General features: G+C 42.0%; 1 protein-coding gene across 1 annotated transcript in view; it reads right to left on the bottom strand.

Moving 5' to 3' along the window:
• The window catches only part of TCP11L2 (t-complex 11 like 2), a 36943-nt gene extending 20671 nt beyond the window's left edge, over positions 1-16272 (bottom strand). The window contains exons 1-5 of the mRNA XM_011386990.2: positions 16144-16272; positions 7780-7971; positions 5486-5621; positions 1835-1955; positions 594-814 (exon numbers count right to left, since the gene is read on the bottom strand). Of these exons, the coding sequence (XP_011385292.1) occupies positions 594-814; positions 1835-1955; positions 5486-5621; positions 7780-7936 (635 nt within the window). The 5' untranslated portion in view covers positions 7937-7971; positions 16144-16272. The remainder of the gene's footprint in view (positions 1-593; positions 815-1834; positions 1956-5485; positions 5622-7779; positions 7972-16143) is intronic.
• Between the last annotated feature and the right edge of the window lie 2484 nt (positions 16273-18756).

The raw sequence follows: 18756 nt of genomic DNA, 5'->3' as shown, positions 1-18756 counted from the left end.
GATTTAAAGAACTGTGAGGACCTGGGCAAAGGTGGAGCTAAGGAGAGAAGGAGCCTGAGTCCTTGAATGACGTGTAGAAGGTTGTCTGACCAAGAACCCCTGACTTGAACTGTGATATGAATTGAGAAGCAAACTTTTTTGGTTAAATCACCAAGAAATCGAAGTTGTGTGTTATAGCAGCTAGCATTACCATAATAAAGAAGTCTTTCTAGATCCTTGACTTGGTTTCCCTGTTGGAGGCTCTATTCATCCCTTCCACTTCCCCTTCCACAGTACTTACCATGATTCTAATTCCTTGTTCCAGGTCTGTCTCCCCACTACTGTAAACTCCCTAGAGTCAGGAACTGTCTCTTTTTCATCACTGCATCCCCCATACCCAGCACATGCCAACTAACAACTCTGTTAGATCGCTCTATCTGAAAACCCTACGTGTACAGTAAATGATTGACTGACTCCTTGCTTATTTGGTTTTCTTCTAGGGCCAAGGATTCCTTTGAGAGACCAGTTATTATTCTATGTTCCTCAATCTCCACATTTCCCTTCTGAGTGAACTCAGAGATATTCTAGAAAATATAAGCAGCAAAAGTGCTAACCTCAGCACCTCCACGATGTTGCCAGTGGACTTTAACTCTCTGATATCGTCATCTCGCACGGGAGCACACAGCTTTCCCATCGTACTGATGACATAGTTGGCCAGGCCTTGGATGTCCACAGCACTGTGCTCAGCCTGCTGCCTAATGAGGTCTGTATCCAAAACTTCACAGATCTGGTTGCGAAGCCGGTTACCACCAGGAGTCAGAAAAGAGAGAAGAATCTGCACAGGGAAAGGAAGGAAAAATTAACAGCAATATTACATGAATAAAGGTTGTCATTTTTATTTCAATGTCTAGATGACCAAGCTCTCTGTTTATATTTTAATACCCTAGATGCCACAGTTTACACTGACTGGGTGGTGGATCAGAGCACTCTGGTGTCTCAATCCTAAAAAGGAAGATCTAGCTTCTGAATTAAAGTCCCACCCTCTTCACGGAAAATTATTGATACTGTTGGAATGAATGCAATTGGCAAGGAAACAATATTACTGAAAGAACTTCAAAAAGTTTACAGACAAACCGTGCAAAGAAAGAACAAATTGCAGATCATGGCTTCAAAAGAAGCCTTTAAAGAAGAGCAAACATATTATCCTTTAGTATAATATGTTTTACATATAAAGTATTTATTATATATTCTATAAGCAACCTATATTGAGTATTCAGTAAGTAACAGACATTGTACTTATACACATAGCGCATAGTCAGGAGCACAGGCTCTGAGCCAGAGTGCCTCAGGTCAAATCCCTCTCCATCCCTCAAAGCTGTGTGACCCTGGGTGAGTCAGGGAACTCAGTTTCTTTATGTAAAATAACAGGTGTAACTACCTCCCAGCATTATAGTAAGGATAAATGAATAATCCATGCTTGGCCCAGAGCAAGTGTCTTGTAAAGGTTAGCTACAACTATCACTGTCATCTTGTTTAATTCTTACACCTACCCTGTAAGTACTCAGGAAAATGAGACTTAAAGAGGGAGAGGCCATCGTCAAGCCAGGCCTATCTAATGCCAGTCTGTGCTCCTGACCTCTACAACCAGTACTCCATGTGGTAAACATCACCCTGAGTTCTCTCCACTGCCCTATTTTCCCAGCCTCTGCCCCACTCCAGCAGGGGCAGGAAAAATCCCTCCCTGTGACTGAACTAGCTCAGTTTTTCAAAAAGGGTCTCTAATACTCTTTGGAGGACATGAAAACAGTCTTTGGGGGAAAACAATTACTAATTCATACAGACAAGGTCAACTCACCTCTCTGATTTCTTCAAATAGTTTGATGGCATGTTCATACTCTGGAGGCTCAGCATTCAGTTCTGATTCCAAGACATCCCAGAAGGCCTGGTGGACGATGTGCTTCACGCGGCGGGCCAAGCTATAGGAGCGAAATGGATTGTTTTTCCAAATAAACATTATTTTCATTACTTCATTATTTTCATAATAAACATTATGTTCATGGTAGAAATCTTAGAAACTACAGAAAGACAGAATACAAATTGCCCATAATCCCATGATTTCCCTTGTTTAATGTATTGTTCTAACATAGAATATCTAGTATGTACAATATTATATATTTGTTTCATTTAATATTCTGTCCTAAGCATTTCTCCTAGATTTTTAAATGCTTCCTTCCTATAGCTTTCAATAAGTGCATAAAATTCTGTCCTAAGGAGATACCATAATTTACCTAGCTACTCTTCTACACACATTCTTAGACTTGTTACAGATTTTTGAGATGAGGTGGCCAAGTTGCTCTTTCCTCAACAGCTGAAATTTCATGGCACAGAAAAGAACAGATTGGCCCCAAGGAGACACGTATCTGAAAGCCTGCCAAGTTCAGCTTGGATGCCCCATTTAAAATGAGCCAGATCAAACTGCGGAAATAGAAGCCTTCCTAGGAAGAGCTCAATAGAATAGGTGCCACCTTGCTTCACCCCTTATGTCAATGCCCTAAAATAAGTGGACATTAAAATAAACATCCCTACTGATCTCCTATACCATTTTGCAACAGCTTTGAGAAAAGCACATGTTTCTCTGCACTGGGATTACTTACCATTCTTGATCTCCCCACAGGGCTATCGGCCTTTCCCAGGTAGAGGCCACAACTTCTACTAGGTACCTGCCACTGCACCTAGCACAGCACCTGGCATATACTGAGTGCTCAACAAATGCATGGTGTGTGAGTTAATAATGTGATAGTTAGGCATATCTCCTCATTTTCCTTTTTAAAGTACAAATAGCTAAATATACAATAATGCTATGAGAAATGAAAATTAGCTTTCTGAAGAATGTATTGAAACTGTTTCTACAACTGCAAATACTATATTCTACTCAGCAATTTTAAATGCTTATACTTGTTCAGCGTAAATGCCATTTCCAATGTTTGAGACTCTCTTGAGCAACTACAGAACAAATGAATTACAAAGGCAAACATTGCTGGGATGGACTTTTGCTCTTGACTTTACAAGCCTCATGTACTTGGCTTGAATGGACCAATCAGGAATGAGCTAAAACAACTGTATAGCTCCCGTAGGGACATCTGAATTTAAATTTAAGTTTTCCTAAAGGCCGAAAGATACTTTTGAAGCCTTTAATTTTCTGGGGGTGGAGTGGAGGGATGAGATCAATTATATCATTTATAAGCATTCCGACTGGGTATTAGAAATCTGACTTATTTTTATAAGTTTTTTCCCCCAAAGAAAGTATTTGGTAAAATATGAGTCATCCATATTTTAAAAAGTAATGACTTGGCTATTGTAGAGAGTCATCTAAAAATCACCAGCTCATAATAGGCTATTTCATTTTCAAACATAGGTAATAACTCTGCGTGTCCTAACTCTCCATGTTGCGCCCCTTGCTTGCATTTTCTAGCCATGAGAGAAAATAAACAGAACAGAATCCATATTTTTCATAGTATCAAAGTACTTCTGTGCAAGGCACTTGCATGCCAATGCACGTGCATTTGAAGTGAGTACTGTAGTCCCCATCCCATCACTGGGGAATGTGAGGCTCAGATATGGTCTCAGCAGAGTCAGGATTCAAACCCCAGGGTCTGTCTGATCCTAAAGTAGCTTCACTAGGGTCTATATTCGCAACTTTTAAATTTAAAGTACAATTACTCGCCAGTTGTCCTTTGCTATACTTCATAAAACACACTAATTTTAACTTCAAACATCCATTTTTATTAGCCAGTCAATAAATGTTTATTTAACATTCAATATGTGGTGGACCCTGTCTTAGGCTCTTGGGATATTATAGTGAAAAGAAAGTCTCTGCTCTCAGAAAGCGTATATGTTAGCAGGGACAGAAAGGCCAAAAAACAAAAAACAAAAAACCAAAAACCAAAACATTAAAAATGAATAAGACAACTGCAGAGCTACGAGGAAGACAGAGTCACACAATGTGGTAGACAGTGAAGGAGAGGGTAACAATTTAGCTGAGTGGCTGAAGAACGCTTCTCTGAGACAGTGACCTTTGAACTGAGACTTGAACGGGCAAAAGAAAGCTGCCAGTGAGGATCTTGGGGAAGAATACTAAAAAGAAAAAGAATGACAAAGTCTCTGGGACAGGGTCCAGCTGGTAGACCCCGAGATGAGCAAGGAAGCACAACAAGAGGGAGAGAAAGGAGTAAGCGACAGGCTGGCGAAGGAGGGTCTTGCAGGCCACACTAAAGAGCTTATATTTTCATTCTAAGTGTACTAAAAAACCATTGAAGGATTTTAAGCAAAGAAATGATCTAATCTGATTTACCCTTTAGAAAGAGCTCTATGGCTACTGTGTGGATGTGGAAAAACTTAAGAATAGAGAAGGGGCAACTAGTTAGGACTGGGAGATGGTGGCCTGGCCTAAGGGTGTAGCAGCAGAGTTGGTATAAATGAGCATGATGAAATGCAGTTACCATGGACAACCAGATACACCTACTTCGGCCAGTAAGCTCAAAAAAGATCAAGGATTATTACAAACAACATCCCCAGGAGCAGAAGGATTATGATCCCCATTTAAATTAAACGAATTTTTTATATTTACTATTTTCCTGTTTTCAAACAAACAAAAAAGTTCTGAATGAAATCAAATATTGTAAGTTCTCTTAACTGATAGAGAGAATGCCTCTGGGTTTATAAATGGCACTGTGAGGTTGAAGAGTCAGTGCCATCATCCATGAGCCAACTTTACCTCTAAAGATGATTTACCTGTAGTAATGGCCACAAACCTTTTCTCTTCTTTGTCCCACCCACTGAAGCAAGAGAGAGTGAAGTAGGACATAAGGCTGTGACTGTAACTAGAGGTCCCCTGGGAATAAGGTTAACTAGGGGTGCCTATGCAGCTGATTCCTACCTCCAGAGGCTTCTGGATCACCTATTCTTAGCACTTTGGCAACTCAGCTGCATTTCTTTATCTTTTACAACTTGAATATTAGTCTTTAATAAGTCAATGTACAAATATTTCTTGAGTCTGTACTATATGTCAGGTACCCTGCTAGGCAATAGGATGGAGCAAACAATATAGAACTAGTTCCTCCCTTAATGGTGCTTTTGGTCAAGTGAGAAAGACAGACATTGAACATAAAATTCCAATGTGTCTTAACAAAGGAGAGGTAAGGGGTCTTTAGCAAGGGGATATAATGTAGTGGAGTGGGCTCAAGAGTGTCAGGAAAAGCTTCCCTCAGGGAGTGACAGATAAGCGACTTCTAAAGATCATGGGTAACATGTACCCTAGAGGAATTGTTTCAAGAACAAGTATAAGACTTGTTAGGGAACCAAAAATGTTTACTTCTAGTGGCTATTATATGAGAACTTCCAGGAATCAGTGTGAATATGTGTGTGTGCGCACATGTGCGCACATACATGTGCGTGCACACACACAACCTGCAGCACAGTTTATGTACAACGAACACCTCAAGGTTACCTGTTCTCAGGAAGGGCATCTTGTTTCAACTGGAAGTTCTCATTCACAGCAATTTCATGAGCGAGAGTCATGTCTGCTAAGTTCCTTGCTGCAGCCATCACTTCATCGAATGTTACAGTTCTGGGAGGGCTAGCGGCTGAAAGAAAAACGAAGCAGTTAATGGAGAAAGAAGTTGTCATTCAGCGAAGCCTCCTGATGCACACTGAGTGTAAGTTATTTCAACATATATTTTCAGGGTTTTACGAGTAAGAAGGATATATATGAAAATAGGTGAATTCTTCTGTCTTGATACTTAAGTCTTCAAAACTTTTAAGAACTCTTTGGATAGCTTTGGTTACTGTATTGATAATAAATTTTCAAATGTTTTTGACATAATCTTATTCATATAGGCTATCACAAATTAATTTTAAAAAATTAAATCACCTCAATTTTTCAGTGCCTATTATATTTGTACTTATTACATATCGTATACTGAAAATTAATAAGACTACTTTTTATTCTGTAATTCATAACATTAATTTGAGCAGATTTGATATGAAATGACTGATTTTTTAAAACCATAATTTCTAAAAGCATAGGCAGTATAGTATAATGCTTAAGTGCGGTCCTAAGTTTTTCCAGTCTGTAGTTATCATTTGACTTGACTGAGGCATAACTGACCTCTTTACAGGGCTGTCCTGAGGTGATTAATAAGATAATTTAGGAAAAGAACACAGTAAGACTCAATAAATGTAGCTAATTAAAATAAAATAACCTGTACAATCTACTTTTCAGTAGGTAGTAAATAATTATTCTGCTTATTTCTAAAGATTCTTCTAAAAAATTATTCAAATAAATCATATCCTTTTGAAATCACTGTTGGAACTCTTAACTTCTATTAATTAAAAATCATTACTTCAAACAACAGTACTCACTAGCAATACTTTGCTACCTAAAATAATTTTAAGGTGGAGGAGGTGGTGGTAGAGGGAATGATGTGATACGCAGAATCAGTAAAACCCTTCTTCAGGATTCTTAGGTACCCTTTTAGAGGCATCAGCCCTGTATATAGTATAAAGAGTAAGAAAAAGCAACAGAAAGCGAGGGGGCTGCTAGTAAATTCTTTTGCCATTCCCTTTCCCATTAAGAACCCCCTTAAAAAAAAAAAAAGGAACCTCCTTAAAAATGTCCATACCCTTTGGTTCTATAATCCAATTTCATCTAAGGAATTCCTGGAAAGGCTTTATGCAACAAGATGTTCATAAAGCACTATTTGTAACAGTAAAAAAATGGAAACAAAGTAAATGTCCAATGACAAATAAATGGTTAAACAGATTTACGGTGTTGTCACTTGAAGTAGTAAGTAGTCGTAAAAACAATATTTTAAAAATACATTATGTAAATGTTTTAGTTATAATACTAAGTGAAAAGAGTCCACACACATATACACACATATGTCTATGTGAAGAATGAAGATATGACAAAGTGCTGCCATCTGTCATCTTTGGGTGATGTTATAGGCAATATTGTCTTTTCTCTATACTTACCAACTTTTCGATTTTTAAAAATGAGAACATACAAATTTAAAATAAATACAAATAAACTTTTCTGAAGTGAGCTTCTGATCTTATTAAACATTAGTTATTTTTTTCTGCATTTGCTTTGTCAGTTTAAGTGTTATATTTTCTATACAACATGCCAATTGAAAAGCTTAAAAAAAAAAATGACAAACACGCCCGCTATACACATCACTAGTTCCACACACAAAAAAAGGGAAAAAGGTGTCTCCCTTCACTGGGGCCACTCTTTTAACTCTTTCTCATACCTTGAATGTAGTAATTCTTATGAGACCTTTTCTGGGGAGATTTACACAACAGTTTTTGAAATCGGCAGGAAATTCTTAAGATTATTTCACTTCCCGCCTGACCCTTGAATTGAGGCAAGTTTCCTTTCATGTAAATCAGAAATAATCAGAACAGACCAATTTGAATTTATCCTTGAATGTGGCCCAAGAAATGATCTCAAGAAGGAGTGGCTTTCCACTACTCGAGAGAGACAGGTAGGGTTGATTTATAGTCAAACCAAAGCAGGTCAGAGACAGTGATAAAAATAAAAATGGGCAGGTTGTAAACGTTAGTGGCTATTTACTCCTGAGAATGTGTACAGGACAGTGGCAGTGCCTCTGCAGTGCTATTCCGGTCCATCTAGAGAGGAGAGGAAGTTTGTACTCTAATCTCAGTCATTTCTGAGTTTTAAAACCAAAACACATATCTAGAACCACGCATAGCCCCCCAGCTCTGCTCCCGTCAGCTTACAAGCAGGAGAGCTGGATTTGCTGGAGGAGTCACTTGTAAAGCTCTGCCTGGAGCACTCGTAGTCACTGAGCGAAGCCATGCTTTCGGAAAACCGGGAAGAGTCTGAGTCACTTGGCTGGTCCTCACCCACACACTGCTTCTCACCGTTGAAGGGCATTTTCTGTCACTTGAGTGTGGGTAAAGAGATAGTACCTGCACAGACAAACAGACCCTGCATCAACATTCTGTGGTACTTCCATCAGTGGGGCTGATGCTTCCTCCAGTGTAGACAGCCATGCCACATGTGTCACAGCACTGGAGAGGTCCCCAGATTACCTCATGCTTCCCATAGCATCCAAGCCAGGCTATCACTAGGCCCTCAAGACTGCCTTCCGGAAAAGAGATTCCACAGCTTACTCGGGACATACTAAGTGTGAATGTCGACCTTGGGAAATAACAGATCCTAAAAAAACAATGTGTAGGACACACTGTCCTCCTCATGGGAAGCTAAGAGTGTTGGGCTCTGTGGTCAGACTGCCTAGGTTAGAAGCTCATTTGGTCTTTTGTCATGTGACCTTGAGGAAGTCACTGAAATACCTATCTCATCGGTAAAGCTGGGGTGAAAGACTAATCTCATAGGGTTGCTTGAAGATGAAATAGAATTCATCTTACTAAAGTGCTTAGTACAGTGCTCAAATGTTAGCTATTATTATTATTGTTCCTATATCTATTTTAAATAAAGTATTTTTGAAATCAGCCTCGTTAGTTGTCTGTGAGCCTCTTGGGGAAAGGAGAAGGCCAATTAAAATCTCTGGCTGGCAAGTCTGTAGGTTCTCCATTTTCAGGTGAACTGCCATGATAATGAAGATCCTGATATTTGCTTTGTACTTGACAATTTACAAAGTACCCACTACCACCAATAAACGGACAGGCACAAAAGATCCCAATTCATAGGTGGTGAGGGAAACAGTCTCCAAGGGACAAGGGGACTTACTATGCCATAAGACTAGCCCTGTGACTCTACATTCGCTGTCGTTTCTGGGACACCAGATTGCTTCCCAGGGCAGGGCGGGGCAGTTGGAACCAATTACCCCCTAGAAAGGCCATCCTGCACACAGGTCTGATGAGCCCAGGAGCCTCAGCCAGGCCCATGAGAAAGCTGGCCTTGATAGGAGTATGGTGTTAGCTAACACTGAGGGGAAACCTGGGACCGAGGAGAAAGGCATCTCGAATACTGAATGGAGAGTAATGATAGCAAGAGTTCACTGAGTCTCTTTGAACCTGAACCAGCCAATGCAATGAGGTTCTCAGAGCTTTGAAAGCTGCCAGAATGAGAAACCACAACAGTATGCCTGGAAATACCTGCAGTTTCTTCAATGATTCCTTTTGTATTTATTGAGTGCCTACTGTGTACCAGGCACTGGGAAGAGTAACAGTAAACAAAACAAACAGGGCCCTAATCTCACAGTTCTTAACTCCAGTAACCAAAAACAGTGTGTGCCAGATGCTGGAAGACAAGAAAAGGGAAAACAAGGCATTGCTGAGGAAGTATGAGAAAGGAGAGGCAGGCAGGGTTGGGACTAAGGGGGAATCCAGCCTTTTGAGACATACGGTGCCACTTTTTATCCTTTGGGTAGCAGAGACAAAGATGGCTCTGGAAGGGACCTATAAGCAGTTGAAAACCCAAGGGCACCTGTACCTGGCCTTATCTAAACAAACTTCTTCAGTCCTGCCACTCATAAAATGCGCCCTTGCTTAGCCCACCACTTTTTCAAACAGAAAACCACTAACTTGAAGGCTGCTTCTACAGACTGAAGGACAAGAAGTTGAGTGTAGCTGCCAGAAAGCTACCAGGTAGGGACATTCACCTTATTCTAGAGTTCAAAGGCCAACCACCATGAACACAGGCTATAAAATAGCCCTGAACCCTTTGCATCCTCAGTGGTGAAATAACCTACTTTACCCCATACGAACTAGATTCTATTTGCGCTTTAACTCCCATCTGCTGGGGGGCAACAGGGAGGATGTAGAGGACCAAAGAAAAGGGTCTGTTCTAATCCTTTCACTTCCACCAAACCCGAAATCCTAAATAGAATGCTTGCCCTTCCTTCTCGCTTTCTTTCTTTGCCAACGTTTTACTCCTCACTGATGGCATTTCATGCAAATGCGACCTTCTCCAGGAAGCCCTCCCTCTACTCTCTGGCCAGAGCTAAGGACACTCTTCTTTGTACATGTGTGGCATATCTCCTGTGTCTCCGCGACACTGTTTAGTCCCTTGTGCAGAGATTTTCCTCCCGCAGCTACTTCCAACACTCCTTAATAAGGCAGGGACTGTGTCTCATCCACCGCTAGTGTCAAGAATGTGACAAGTATTCATTCGGTGTCAGCTGAATCGGCATCATTGACTCTCATTTGGTACAGCTTCAACCAGAACATTTGCAAACTGATATCACTACACATTTACAGGTCCAAAGTTCAAACCCTGGAGCAGAGAACCTACCACCTAAACCTACCTTATTAGGTTTAAGACTCACTATTCCCTGGTCTTTATCACACTCTGATTTGAATATCTTAAATTTTGTTTCCACTCTATTATCTTTTTCAGTTACTCCACTGTAACAACTGTGCTATGCATGTTCTGCTCTTAATTTCTCTTCACTTGGCTGTTTTTCCAAGTAAAGCTGAATAAAGGCTTTCCACCCATTGAAATTTATGAACTAGATTAATTCATACATTAATCCATTGGATTTATTTAACCATAAAGTCATCCATTAGAATTTATGAACTATCCATTTAGTTTCCTACTCCAGCTGTACAGCATCCCTCATAGGTTTTTAAATTGTTTAACAAGGCAGCAAAGTACAATGATTTAAAAAAGAAAAGATTTAGGTTAGAAGTTAGAAGTCCAGAGTCTGAAGCCTGAGTCTGTCATTAATGTGCATATCGCATCTGTTCCCTTCACCTCATTTTTCAGCAGGTGGGACCAGTTATAAGGTCCCTTTCTGCTAGGAACTGCTAAAATGCTATAAACTCAGAGTTCCATGAGGCATCACTAGATGTTCTGAAAAACGAAATGGCAGGAATGGTTAATAATGTGCAACTACATTTTTTTCCCCCAACAATTCACTGAAGGTAGAGTTTCTGGCCCAGGGATGCTACAGAAAACGTAAAAGCTTAAAATGGTTTAGAAATTCTTGTTTAGTTGGCAGAAGCCTCCATAGCAAACTGGGCTTTAATGCATGTGAGCAGAAAGTTTTCTTTGAAGCCAAAATGCCCATTATTACTTTATTAGGAAATTGCTTATTTCTTTATATTGGCATACGAATAATACCTAATCCATAGTGTTGGAGTGAGATTTCATTTAGTCAATGTATATAGTCTTGGAACAGTGTCTGACACAGTAAACAAGATATAGATGTTCACTAGTATTAGCATTATTTGCTTTTCTTGTTATCATCATTTCAGGCATTAAAAACTAGAGAGAAGAACAGTTTTATCCTGTGATGATAAAAGCATGTTTCCCTACAGATAAACATGGCTGGCAGTTAACCTAGGACAGAACTCTTGCACTTGTTTGAAATACAAAAGCTGAAAGCAAATGGCCCATCCTGGTGTAAATGGTCTTCTGCAAGTTCCTTCACATCTGTTCTTACTTTTCTTGGTCTTGGGTTTGTTTCCATGTAAGTCATTTGGGGACAGAGCTACTTGACTCGAAAGACAGTGAATGCAATTAAACTGCTTTTAAAACTATTTTGGATTCTCTCTTAGAACAATGATAATGAAACCAGGCTGATTCTTTAAGAAACGCAATGCTTCTCAAATTGACAAACTTAGATCTACTTAACCTTTACCGCTGTGACTCGCAAGCAAACCATACAACTTTTCAGGAAGACCACATCTCATCCCACCTGGAGGATTTACTAACTGGCCAAAGGTAAAATCAAAGGTGAAGACAGAGGATAACACAAAGCGAAGCCTCCAACACCAGAGTGGGTCACTGTTCAAAAAGAGTAATCACATTTTCATCGCAGTGTTCCACATTTAATAATAAATGCAATATTATATGATTACTTCCAAGACCAATGATGGGGATACAACAGACACTTAAATACTTATTGTTGAATGAATAACTGGATGAATGAATGGCAGTATGACCACTGACATTTTAGAGAGGAGAGAATGGATATAGGGACCCGAAGGGACTAGTCCTCTGTTCCACCGCAGATGGAGGGGAGATAGGTTTTTAATTTGCTAGTTGATTCTTCAATCTGTGTTCAGACTGCCGATTTTATTTCCTTTCTACAGCAAACTCTTTTCTGTAAATGATTCTACACTGGTTCAGGATCGCAAAGATCCACTAGCGACAATGTACACGTCACTGAAGCAGTAAGAACACTGGCTCTGGAACCAGCTGGACTGGGTTCCTGATCCTGATTCTTGCTATGTAATGGCTGGAGACAGGGAATTTATCATTTTAAAATGGAGATAATAATAGTATCTACCTAGTAGAATTCTCATGAAGATTAATTAAAATAATCTATGTCAATTATTATTTTATTCTCACTAAAAGAAGTTATGAATTCCAAAAATGTCAATCTGTCAATTATTATTTTATTCTCACTAAAAGAAGATATGAATTCCAAAAATGTCAATGTCATAAAAACAAAGAAAGGCTAGGATATGTTCCAGATGACAAGAGACTTGACAACTAAGTGCAATATATGATCCTAGACTGGATCCTGTGCTGGAGGGGAAAACGGACATTATTGGGTCAATTGAGAACATTGTAGCAATACTTGAATCTACTTCTGTATTACATATTTAATTTCCTGAAGTTGATAAGTGTACTGAGATTATGTATTTAGGACTAAAGGGCCATGATGTATGCAACTTTCTCACAAATGATTCAAATGAAAGAGAAAACAATAAAGCATACTGAACAAACTGTTAATAGGAGACTAAGAGTAAAAGGTAGACAATAGGGAGTTTTTTGTACTGTGCTTGAAACTTTTTCTGTAGGTTTGAAATTATTTCTGAGCAAAAGGTTAAAAGAGATTAAGTACTGAACTGAAATTTCAAGTCTAATTTGGAGTAGTGTAGTCTCCTGCAGTTTTTAGATTTTGATTGTTCCCATCACTGTGATAGCTTAGATGCCACTCTATTACAAAAGTTCTTCTAGACAGTCAAACTTGTCTCAATGTCTTTGAATAGTGCCTAGAAAATAAGAGGAAATAGTCCAGAGCCCTTCCGAAGAGGAAAAATCTATCCCTTTTAAGAGTTCTTCTCCTGGTGGTTTCCCTTGTCCTAAGAAGTCTCCTGGCAGTGGTTGACAGTCCCTCTGATCTGGACTCTGCCCACCTCATCCTGTACCACTCCCCTTAACCTTTCCTGCTCCAGACATACCAGCCTTCTTTGGGTTCCTCAGACGTGAAAAATTGCCTACTTTGGAGTACTTGTACCTTGTTATTCTCTCTTCTTAGGATGTTCTCCCTGATTACATGATTGGCCCCTTATTGTTCAGATTCGAAATGTTACAACTTCAAAGTCATCTTCTCTGATATTCCCCACTCACTCCACCTGTATTAGCCATCTAGAGCTCAGAATCCTTCCTGGAATAGAGCTCAATGGTTATCATTGATGAACAAAATAAGCAACACACCTATTCATAAGACAACTTAGGTTTTCCTTCTCTTCTGCCTCATTCACATTACTCATATTCTCATTATGCAGTCATTCAAAGTACTATGATTGTTTCTGCATATTAGTCTCCCCACTAAATTTTAAGGTGCTTGCAGGAAGGAGCTCTGTCTCCATTCTTTAATTCTCTGTGCCTACCTCAACCTATTTCTAAGGCACCAATAATTCAAACTAGCAAAGATACACAGTTCCTGCGCTTAAAGAAACAGTTACATTGTATCTTTCTAACCTCTTAAAGCCCACTGATAGCAAATAACAACTAAAGCTAATGGTTACTAAGTGTTTATTACGACCCAGACCCCCATAAGTGCTTTAAATATTTTAACTCCTTGAATCTTCATTTTATAACCTTGCTAGCTAAGGTATCATTATTATCTATATTACCATTTTATAGATAAGAAGTTGAGACTCAGAGAAGTTAAATTACTTGCCCAAGGATTCACAGCAGCAGCAGAGGCACGACTCAAATCCAGGTAGTGGATCCCTAAAGCCCATGCTTTCTACCACTCTAGGATAGCTTGAGAAAATGTGGTACTCATTCTTTCCATTCCCACCCTGACAAATTGATCAACCCATCGCCACCATGTGAACATTTGCACATGTGGTAGCAAGCTGACCTTACCTCGGGGTGGCTGCTGCTCAAGTGCTATACCGTGAAGGGCATTGCTTAAAGAGTCTATTGTCCAAAATAACTCCCAATCGCTCCACAAGAGTGACTGAAAATCCTCCATCAGGAAGCATTGCAAAATCCCTAGTTTTAAAACCCAAATATCAAAAGGGTTAACTGCTTATAACTAGTGCAAGTCAAAAAAAATTCTGAAGTGAATTGTTCAGATTATCCAGCAGTGCTCTGAGGGATGGAACCCATCCAGCTAAAGTTATGTCATGGAAAATATAAATTTCAAGAAACATGTAGGAATCATCTTTGAAGACCCAATCAAGGTCAGGTGCCAGGACAAGGATTCACATTTGTGTAGTAAAGGGAAAGGAGTCATAGGAGTAAGACTGGGGCTCTGAAAAAAAAAAAAATGCAGTGGTGTGGAAAATCCGCATCATTTTCAAAATGCTGCTTTATAACCAGTTCCAAAAGGCAGCGCTAAAAAGTTATTTATCTGCTGCAAAGCAAAAACCACAGAGCAGAGAGATAGGTGCCTGCTCCATTCAGCTAGAGAATACTGGTCTTCATCAAGTTAGAGCCAACAAAGAGCTAGATAAAAGTCAACAAACCAGTCATTGTTTTAAAAAGCAGATGTTCGCACTACACATGACAGAATCAAGGAGAAACATTTCTAGGCACTTTTCACACTTGAAAACACATCTCCTCCTACCCCTAACTGGCCTATTTTAGTACCTGTGCTTCCCCCTCTGGAGTCCTCAACCCCTCACAAAATGGCATTGAAGCTGCTTCCACACATGACTGGGTATCTTTAGCTCTGGGCCACTTCAAGTCAGGCCACCTCTCGGGGTGCCAGGGTGATGTATGAAATCCCTGGAGGCAAGAGGGAAAGGCATAGCAGGGAGCTTCCTAAAGCGAGAACCACTATCCTAACCTCATTATGGATGGTAGGTAACAAAAAGCAATGTCTCTGGGCAGGACAAGATCATGAGACCGCGGGATCTTGGGGACTGATGAGCCCACTGGGGACAAGGACAATTTTTCTAGTTTCTTCAAGGTTAAAGTAACAAGACAACCATCCTAGTCAACGTTTCCCAAACTGGTCATTTGAGTACCACTCTTCACACCTCTTTCCAAATTGCCATCCTGAGCCATACATTAGTTTATCAATCACTTCTCTTTATCTTTACCAGATTTTTGCATTTAAATACATTTATTTTTTTAAAGGAAACTTTTATCATTGTGAAATCTCTCGTTTAATGGAAGCTTTTCCTAACACTAACGAAAACACATAACCCTGTTCGTCCACGTGCCACCTCAAATCAGCGCTGTTAACCCCAGTGGTGCCACCCAGAGGGGCAGCTTTGGAAAACACAAGCCACCCCTGAGAGGCCAGGGGTTGGATCTGGGCCTGACTGGCACCTCCCGCCTCTTTCCCCTGAGGGTAACGTCGAGGGAACGCACAGGAGTCTGCACCTCCCACCCCCGCCCACGTCCTCCCGCAGCCTCTCCCCTCCAGCAGCACGTTTCCTGTCAAAACAAACCCTTGGGGGAGGGGACGGCGGAGGTCCAGCCGAGTGCCGAGGAAACCCAGGCAACAAACCCAAACACACGCTTCGGGCCCCGCCCGGCCCTCACCGCGGTTCGCTTCGCCCACTCCAGCGGGGCCGGGGGTCGCAGGCGAGGAGGTGACCGTCCCGGAGCCCGGATGGTGGGAAGCCGCTCGCAGAGCGGTCGCTGGCACGGGCCCAGCGGGATGTAAACAGCGGCCCAGCGGCCGCGACCCCGCCGCCTCCGGGGCCCCAAGCCCGCGGCCACCCCGACACCCGCCGTGGCAACTCGGCGCCCGCGCCCTGCTCCCACGCGGGACGGCGGTTCGATGTCAAGCAAGGGGATTGGGGGAGCAGGAAACGGGGCCCTCTCGCCGCTGGCCCCGGCGTCCCAGTGCAGAGTTTTGCGGTGAGGCAGGGGAGGGAGGCCCCTGGGCTGCCCAGAGGCGACGTGTCCCGGTCCGCCGACCCTGGCCCATCACCTCAGAGCCGGCCACCCCCTCCCCCGGGATAGATACGCACCGGACCCGGCGCGGAGACGACCGGAGGAGAAAGGCGACTGAGTGAGCCTGGGTCAAGGGTCCCTGCGTGTCCCCTCACCCAGCACAGCACAAGAACCTCCAAAACTCCCCAGTCCAACCACCCCCAGCCTCCCCGGCTCCCCACGCGGTATTTAAAGGGCCGGGGAGGGACTCAAAGGTAGCAGCCACGACGTGACCATCGCATAACCAGCGAGTGGGGGGAAGACAGCACGGGGCAGAGGGGAATCCAAGGCGCTTCAGGCTCCTTTAGCAGATCTGACAGATTTGACCTACTACAGAACACGTTGCCTCATGTTAGGATGAAAGAGGCCGGAGAGAGCTTGGATCGAAGGTGTTTTGAGTGCGAGAGGGAAAGCTCCCCCCCGCGGGCTGAGAGTGGTGCGGCCCGAGGACGGCTAGGGGAGGGGAGAGAAGTGTTTACGGAACTGGGGCAGCCTTGCGGCCAGGAGCGCCCAGCGTTGGAGGCGGGGCCGTCGGGGCGCTGGGGGCGGGGCCTGATAGGGGCGGAGCCGGCGGAGAGGAGCAGGAGGGGCGGAGCCGGGGTGCTGGGGACCCGACCCAGCCGCCTGTGGGTCCGCTTGTGAAGTGCTGGACTAACCCCCATGGGCTGCCCCGGGCGCACTAGGGTGGACATTGCTGTAAGCTCCCCTGCCGCGAGTGGAACTTTTACTACCCGAAAACCCCTCATTTAGACGGGGCGATTCAAATTGGACGGGTGCTCCATCAAGAGAGACGACCCAACCGACAACGTGGCAAGTGCGTTCCCATGCACGTCAGCAACCAGCCGTGTCACCCACGTTTCTGTCTGCACTTCCACATCAACACGGGTCCAGATTTGCATATGGCTGGACCAGAAGATTAACTCCTGCGAGTCACACCTATCCAGGCTCTCTGACAAATAACCTCATGTGCATGCAATAGATAAAACATCTTACTTCCTCTAGGGTTCTTGGCAGCACCTAACTTTATGTCCGGCAGAAGTTTCGACATTGGTTAATGTAAATAAGCAGTGCAAGGATGGGCTCTGTGCGGTCAGGCCTCCTGCTCAGCTCTTGCTGTGGATGTGCTTCAGGGTGTGCAGAAATACCCTGGCCAACTCTCACACATAAAGACACTCTATATCATTGGTGTTATTTAGGAGATAGTTTGATGCGGGGATGTAAGTGAATTTTTTATAGGCTGAAGTATTTCTATTCAGCGCTGAAATGACGTCTAGATTGTGGTGGCAAAATTGCTTCTGGAAATGAAACCAGACAAACAACATTTTAAAGGAGGGTAGAAAGCCAGTTGTCCTAGGTGTAATAATTCAATGTTACAACATGGACTCGTCTTGGGTTCAAACCCTAGCTCTGACATTTACTACTCATGATATCTTGGTCAATGAGATAACAGTGATAACTCTCTCATTGGGTTATTGTGAGGATGAAATGAGATAAAGCATGTGAAGTGTTTAGAGCTGCACCCAGTAAGCACTCAATTAGTGTTAGTTATCGAAACAATTTGGCAAACTACTCTGAACAACTTAGCTGGCGATCTGTATAAATTTGTATTTATGTTTCCTTATGCCGCTCTCTTCTCCCTTCTCCCAAAATTTACAGCTTGATACAAATCAAGAGATTAAAGAGAAAATGCTGTTGCCACCAGGTTCTTTCCAGGTACTTTCATGCCCTTGTTTATACAGTATGTTGGAATAAGCAGTCAGGGTGACAGATGCCTCCAACTTCGATTCTTGCCAAATAACAACCACCTCACAACTGCCATCAACACTCTAAAATCTCCACAATAGAAAGATTAACCAAAAATATCTTTCAAACTTCTGGACACTGTGACAATGACACATGTAGCTTTGTTTCCTTTGTTAGCTTTGTAGGAGCTTGTTAAGTATTATTTTGCTCTATTACATAACTTGGCGCTCAGGTGAGCGTGAGTCAAGAGAGTTGTCCAGTCTGCCCGGGTGACCAGCTCTTTGACCCTGGGCATGGCACTTATTTTAAAAGCTCAAATATGCAACTCTCAAAGCCACAAGGAAGCAATTTTTGTCAAAGCAGGTGAGTCAAGTTTCAACGTGTGCCAGTTTAAGAACCTTGAGGAGGAAGAGGTAGGGTAACATCAGAGACCCAAGCCAGGGACAGATAATATCCTGGAAACACAATCTTCTGTCACTTTGACATTAAATAACTTGCTATCTGGAAACCTTTTGGTCAGTTACCTGACCAACTGCTTTCAGCCTGGCTTGGATATAAAAGCACTTTGAAGAAATATAGTGCTGTATAATATTACTGCTGTATAATATTAGGCAGTTCCCTTAAAAAATGAGCTTTGTATCATGTTCTTGCTCAGAGAGCTCAGGCAGCCATAGAATAAAATCCTCCTTACTCCTCAGATTATGTTCATGACCTCCCCTCCCCCAAAAAAGGTCTGAAAAGGTAACCTCTTTAGTAAGTAAACTAATTAGCTTTTTATTATCATACCTAATTTTCCTAAATTTTTTTTTTTTTGGAAACAGAGAATTCATGGTAATGCAGTTTGTTTTCCCTGCATAAATTACACAACAAACTAAATCCGATCTATTGCTTTTGACAAATAACTAAGG

This window comes from Pteropus vampyrus, unplaced genomic scaffold, assembly GCF_000151845.1.
Source record: "Pteropus vampyrus isolate Shadow unplaced genomic scaffold, Pvam_2.0 Scaffold16, whole genome shotgun sequence".
NCBI lineage: Eukaryota > Metazoa > Chordata > Mammalia > Chiroptera > Pteropodidae > Pteropus > Pteropus vampyrus.
Note: the sequence above shows the minus strand (reverse complement) of the source record. Positions and strands in the feature narration are given on the sequence as shown.